The sequence below is a fragment of the Nicotiana attenuata genome, unplaced genomic scaffold, assembly GCF_001879085.1.
Source record: "Nicotiana attenuata strain UT unplaced genomic scaffold, NIATTr2, whole genome shotgun sequence".
NCBI lineage: Eukaryota > Viridiplantae > Streptophyta > Magnoliopsida > Solanales > Solanaceae > Nicotiana > Nicotiana attenuata.
The window spans coordinates 484,047-491,444 of record NW_017670697.1 but is presented as its reverse complement, the minus strand read 5'-3'; the positions used below and the strand labels follow the sequence as shown (position 1 = coordinate 491,444).

The window sequence follows — 7,398 nt, the reverse complement described above, 5'->3', positions numbered from 1 at the left end:
AAGAGGCAATCCTGGAAGGAGTTCAATTGGTTTTGTCCTAAGAAATGAGGAGGGAGATGTTATATATGCTTGTGGCAAGGAGATTCAGGAAGGTTCAAACACAATTGCTGAAGCTAAGGCTATATATGAGGCTATCAAGTACTGTGTGCAGCATGATTATGTATTGATAGATTTGCACACAGACTCTATGGTATTGAAGAAGGCAATTACAGGAGAATGGAAGCCTCCTTGGGTTATAGGAAGGGTGGTGGAAGAGATTGCAGAATTAATGAAGAGGGCCAATGTCAAACTTTCTCACACTCTCAGAGAAGGAAACAAGTTAGCAGATCATATTGCTAACTATGCCCTGGACATTGCCCCTATGGAATGTCATGGATTTAAGGAGCTGGATGTGCAGGGTAGAAAGCTGGTGAATTCAGACAAACTTCAATGCCCATACATTAGAGTCTCAGTTGCAAAGAGATAGTCAGAAGTAAATAGAAGTGAAGATGTACCAGTTAATCTATGTTACTGGGGATTCTAATAAGAGCAAATTTGAGTTTGGGGGAGAATGTGAAGCCAGGGTTAAGCAAAGGAGTTAAGCAGGGGAATCATCATGCTCAAATCTATGTAGAGGAGAGTATGGTGATACTGTTTATTACTAACATTGGTTTCTTTTTTGCAGGTAGGAGCTGGATATTTATGCTATGCTATGTTCTCCATTTCTTAAGGGTGGTATTAGTATTTTATACTCAATCCCTAGGAGATGCAAACATGGCATACATAAATTCTTATCAAAGAACACACTCAAGTTTAAGAAAATTGCCCAGAATGTCTAAGAGAAGTGGGCAAAATCAGCAGCAAGATGGAAAATGGTATACATGGAATCAGGCATGGACATACAGACAGTATCCTCAAATCCTTATGGAGGAGAGGAAGAACAGTAGTTCTGGTGGCCTTTTCTTGGACAACCCTTACTCTGTGGTACGAGTACAGTGTACTCAAATCAATGAGGGGAATTCAAGGGAAGACACAAGAGGTCATATATCACCAAGTACAACAGAAGCAATGCATACAAAGTCATGGAATCACACAATGTCAGCAATCCTAGCTATATTCTATGTTATAAGGAATCCCCAGGTGGTGGTATTAGTACTTCGTACTCAATCCATCGGGGTGAACTTAAACATAGAATATAGAAAGGTAACAGGAGCAGTTGCAATAACTAGCATAGACAATTGTGGACATAATTGTAAAATATCACCCAAGAGAGCAGGACATTACGTTCACAATGAAGTGATACAAAGACAGCAAGCTAAGCATTGGTGTCACTTGGACACAAAGCCTGCGGACAGCACACTTCTCTTCTCAAGAGAAGCTAGCTGGATGATGCACAAACACAATAAAATAGCTAATCACAGGGAACAATTAAAAACATTACATATATGTATTTGTCCTACAAAGTACTACAAGTTTAGAAAGGTTACACACTCAATTGGAACATTCACAAGCATCTTCACCAGGTCAAAGCAGAGTATTTCAGCAGTCGAGGACAGTTCATCTGAATTTGGTCAGCACAGGGCCCTCAAGAATAGTGCAGCAGTTATGAGAAGTCGTACTAACGAGCAATGCCAGTCCAGCAGAACGGAGCAATTGATATCAGCAACATGCAAGAAGAATCGAATAACAAATGTCGGGTGTAAGGATAGGTGGTACAAAAATGCAGCAGACAAAACAGAAATTGAAGAGAAATTACAAGGGAGTGAGGTTACCTTTATGAGATGCAGACAGAAGCAGATGAATGAAGGGTTGCATCCTCAGCAAAATAGAACAACAGAAATGATTGGGGGAGTTAATCTTCAAGGGCTAAGCAGGCGAATCAATAAGAAGATGATTTTAGCATCTGAATCTTTATCGATTCAGCTGAGAGATGGAAGATTTAGGGACTTTGGGAGCAGAAATGAAGAGGAAGACAGGGATTCGATGTCTTCTAGGTTGGATAGAGAGAGAAGTGGTTGGATAGAGAGTGAAGGGGCTGAGTGTCGGTGCAAATTAGGATATAGATATAAAATAGGAAAGTATAGTGTAATGGGGTTACTTGTGCAAATAATAGATTTGGTAAATGGGGCTAAGCTGGGATTATTTATGCAAAAAGGAACTGCTGATGGTCTGGGCTTACATTTGGGCCTGGAAATAATGTTGAAAGGGAGAGGGTATACGGACTGGGCTGTTGGAGTGCTGGAATTAGTCACTTCATGGGCTAGTTGCAAATCAGCAATTATTAAGGCTGGTTGTGCAATTTCGAGGCTATTTGTGCAAATCCTAGGCGTTACTGGACTGGTTGTACTTGCAAGAATTAGGGAAGACATGGCTATTTCTGCAATTCATGAGTTGAGGCTGGATGTGCAATTTGGACGCTATTTGTGCAAATCTGATGTGTTTTATGGGCTGGCCGTAAATGCAACAATTATGGAGGTCTCTTTTTGGCTAATTCACATGGGCTTTGAGGATTGGGAAGCTGCGATTTATTTTCATGGGCTAGTTTTGATACAAATTTTTGATAGATTTATTGTGATATCAATTTTGAGCATATTACTCAATTTTGATAATAGGAATTATGTAGAAGTTATTTTATTTCGTACACTTGTTAGGATTTCATGACATTTTATTTGTTTTCGTACTTATATAAATAAAAACTAGCCCTAGGCTATGCCTAGTGGATTGCTTAAAAAAAAAAAAACCCCAAACTGATTCTCTCTGCCTTCTCTCTAGAAATAGGCGATTTTTCTATTTTAGAGAGAGAAAGCTCGAATTCCGGTAGCCATGGCCACTGTGGCCGGCGGCCAGCCACCAACGATGGCTGGGCTGCCTCCCCAACCCCCACCCACCGTTACCCAGCCCCCAGCGACAACAAACAACACTGCGCATCCCTACAATTTGCCTAACGAGAACACTGTACCAATGAATTACGCCAAAGCAGTGCAAAACTCGAAGAACACTGCCATGCAAGAACGTGCGTCTACTGTGGAGCCTATTTTATTACGTCGAGTAGATTTTGTCAATGGGCAACCATTGGTAAAATTTACGGAAGCAGAGGTAGATAGAATGAATGTTATTGAGGGCCTTCAATATGCTGTAGTTGGAAAATTTTCCTATGGTTGGCCAGAATTGAGTGAAATTAGACGAATTGTCCCCATGCAATGTGGAATAAAGGGTGAATGTAATATTGGGTACCTACGAGATAGGCATGTTCTTATTCGTATGACATTGTGGCAAGATTTTGTTGATTTTACTTCTAAAGGTACACAATATATTAAAGACAAGCATGGTCATGAGTATCAAATTAGACCTCTAATTTATGATGTTAAATTTAAAGTAGGTGAGGAGACTCCAATGGCTATGGCTTGGATTTCTTTCCCAGGCTTGTTACCTACTTACTTTGTGAAAGAGTGTCTATTTTCACTTGCATCAGCTGTGGGAAAGCCATTGCACTTAGATATGGCTACTATCAATAAGACTAGACCTAGTTGTGCTAGGGTCAAAGTTTTGGTAGATCTCTTAGCTGATCATCCTAAAAAGGTTAGAATGGACATTGTGAATGAAGCTACAGGGGAAGTTAGAACAGAATGGGTAACTATCAAATATGATATGTTGCCTAAGTATTGCAAAGCATGTAGATTACAAGGGCATGATGACTTTGAATGCTGGAGGCAACATCCTGAATTATCACCTTATGATCAAGGAAAACAGAAGGAAACTAAAGGTAAGGAGCAGATTCAGAAGCAAACTAATCAACCATTGATGATTTTGTCAAGTGGTAGAGTTGTAGGTAATGTGATTTCTAATGTAGAACAATGGAAAGAAGTGAGAGATAATCGAGGGAAGAAAAACAGCACCCAGGAAGTTAATGGAAAGGAAATAGTACCAATAAATCAAGCAAACTTACAGCAGATTCAGGGGAAGCAGGTGGAGGAGGTGATTACTCATAGACAGGGTGGGCAAGAAATTGTTCTGGCAAATGTTAACAATGTAATGCAAGCTCATAATTGTGGAGGATCAGGAAAGGAAAATACTCCAGCAAACATTAATGTGCAACAAAGTAATGGTATTACAAGGGAGGAAGTGGTGGCAGATGGTTCAAATAATCAGCAAATTCAAACTTCTAACAGGTTTGCTGTATTGGAGGTCCAGGAGGATGATGATGCAGGGATAAATCAAATAGTGGAAGTTGGAAATAAAAGCACTGTTAATTCTACCAAGAAACTAAATCATACAGCAGCAATATTTACTCCAAAATCTACTGTAATTGGAAGTACAACAAATAAGGAAGATACTGAGAAGCACAATAGCAAGAATAATGAAATGGTGGAAGACAATCAAAAAGATTCAACAGTAGCCTGGGTTAATAGAGCTTTCAATGCTAATACTGTAGCCACTAATCAGTCTTGTCAGGAAGTTCCATCTCAGGCAGCTGAGATTGATGCAACTTTGAGAAATATCAATGCTACTAAGGAGGTACAAGCAGAAGGGAGGAAAATATGGAGTCAGCAAGTAGAAGAGGACTCAGATGAAGGGGAACTGCCAGAAGGGGCATGTGGAGAAGTGGAATCATCAGATGAAGAGGTAGATCAAGAAGAACAAAGCGTCAATAACAATGACAAAGGACAACAGTCAGTTGGAAACAACAATGAAGACAAGCAGAAACAGGGTGATAGGCCTGTAACAAATATGGATGGAGATGGAGCACAACTGATTCATACGGATGTGCCTCCAGATAAATCCAAAGAATTGCAATTGACAGAAATGCAGCATGAAGTTAGAGTTGAGAATATAGGTGTATTAACTTCTATTCAGTCATGTGATATGGCTCCAGCTAAAGGTGACATACAATCAACACAATTGGTACACAAAGATCAAGACAAGGGTAATGCATTAGTGGGGAAGGAGGATTTTCAGAATCAATTGGTAGAACCAAGGGTTACATTGGTAGCAACAGATTTAGTTAAATCAATAGGGAAAGATTTGGATGAAGAATCTACTACCCAAAATTTTCAGAAAGTGGCAAGACAAGGAGATCTATCACCTAGGCACATGGACATAGGAAATCTGCAGGTAGAGGTAAAAAGAAGATCCAGAGAGAATCACAAAGTATAGCTCCTGGGGTCCAAACAAGAAGGACCCTATCTAAATCTCACAACTAAATGATGAATGCTATTATATGGAATGTGAGATCAGTGAATACAAAAAAAGCCTTTGAAAGACTTGTCAACATGCAAAGGCAACATCACTGTCAAGTAATTGGAATCATGGAACCAATGCGGGATCCTAGGAAGTTGGAAAGATACAGGAGGAAAATTGGCTTTGTTCAAGCTTTTTCTAATGTATCAAATAAGATATGGGTATTTGTAGATGAAGATCATGGGGTGGATGTGTTGATCAACTCAGAACAACAGATTACTATGAAGTCGACAAATATGGATACACAGAACTCTTACATTATCACTATTGTGTATGCTAAGTGTGATCCTATTGAAAGGATTGAATTGTGGGACAGCATGTATTATTTGGCTAGAGACATGACAAGTCCTTGGCTTGTAGCAGGGGATTTCAATGTTATAATGGATGAAGAGGAGAAATTTGGGGGGCTACCAGTATCACTAAATGAGGTTACTGATTTTAGACATTGTGTTAATACTTGTAACCTCACAGATTTAGGCTTTAAAGGCAGCATATTCACTTGGTGGAATGGGAGAGCTGGGGAGGATTGTATCTTTAAGAGGCTTGACAGATGTCTTGCAAATATTGAATTTCAAGAGATGTTTCCTACTATAGAGGTCAATCATTTATCCAAAACAGGATCAGACCATAGTCCTTTGTTCTTAACATGTAAGACAGATGCAATTCCAATCAAGAAGGCTTTCAAATTCCTTAATTTTTGGATAAAGCATCCTACATTTAAGACTGTGGTCAAAGATAACTGGAGAATAGACTTTTCTGGAGACCCTTTCTACATGTTTAATCAGAAGTTGAAGAAACTAAAGAAGGCCCTGTCAGCTTGGAGCAGGAACACCTATGGGGATATATTTCAAAAAATTGCAAGTTTAGAAGAGGTGGTAATTGTCCATGAGGCTGAATTTGAAAGAAACCCTACACTTCAAAGCAGACAAAGATTACAGAAGGTGCAAGCTGATCTAATTAGATATCTAACTATTGAAGAAGAGTTTTGGAAGCAGAAGGCTGGCATGAACTGGTTCCAGGATGGTGATAGGAATACAAAGTTTTTCCATGCACAGGTTAATGGTAGGAGAAAGAGACTACAATTAAACAGAATTAAAGATGCAGATGGTAACTGGTTGGAGGACAATGCAGATATGGCAGATGAGGCAGTAAGATTCTTTCAAAATCAGTTTCATGAGAGTACAATTCCTACAAACTTCAGGATTCTGGAGTATGTGCCTACTCTAGTAGACAGTGTACAGAACACTAAGCTGATTCAGCAGCCTACAGAGGAGGAGATCAAATATGCAGTTATGGGGTTAAGTGGTGAGAGTGCAGGGGGTCCTGATGGTTTTACAGGTGCATCTATCACTGCAGTTGGACATAATTAAAGGAAGATGTTGTAGCTATGGTGCAGGCCTTCTACAATGGTCATTGAATTACCTAGGTAATAACACATAAATATGGTGTTGTTGCCAAAAGAAGAAATAGGTGGAAACATATTCTGACATGAGACCAATCAGTCTCAGTATTTTATCAATAAAGTTTTTTCTAGAGTAATTCATGAAAGACTAGTGGAGATGCTACCTAATTTTGATCTCTGATGAGCAAGCTGGCTTTGTCAAAGGGAAGAAGCATAGTGGAGAATATTTTATTAACTCAAGAGATTAGTGACTGATATTAGACTAAGAAACCAAAGCAGGACCTAATGTTGTTTTAAAGCTGGACATGATGAAGGCTTATGATAGACTTTCCTGGATATTTCTATCAAAGGTCTTAAGAAGGATGGAATTTGGTGAAAGGTTTATTGTTTTTGATATTTGAATTGTATCTAACAACCGGTATTACAGACTAATTAATCGGCCAGCCTAATGGTTTTTTCAGATCTACTAGAGGTGTGAAGCAGGGGTGATCCTTTATCACCTACTTTGTTCATATTAGCAGCAGAAGCTATGTCAAGGACTTGAATGCACTTCACAGTAACAGGCAGTTTAAAAGGATTTGGAATGCCTAAAATGGAGCCGTAAGATCAATCATCTAGCTTATGCTGATGATACTATCATTTTCTCTCTTCATCTGATACTATTTCCTTGAGGCTAATTATGGATGTTCTGAATGACTATGAAGTTGCATCAGGGCAGTTGATTAATAAGAAACAAATCAGCAATATATTTGCATGAATCAGCACGGGGCAGATATATC

The 7,398-nt window shown here is 39.2% G+C and overlaps 1 protein-coding gene across 1 annotated transcript; it reads left to right on the top strand.

Annotated features, from left to right (window-relative positions):
- Nucleotides 1-5,183: 5,183 nt before the first annotated feature.
- Nucleotides 5,184-6,587, top strand: LOC109242418. Its single transcript, XM_019409279.1, has one exon. It carries the CDS (start codon nucleotides 5,184-5,186, stop codon nucleotides 6,585-6,587), a length of 1,404 nt encoding a protein of 467 aa, XP_019264824.1.
- Nucleotides 6,588-7,398: the final 811 nt, after the last annotated feature.

Excerpts from the sequence above, each read along its gene's own strand:
- LOC109242418 (XM_019409279.1), top strand. The coding sequence starts at position 5,184 with ATGAATGCTATTATATGGAATGTGAGATCAGTGAATACAAAAAAAGCC.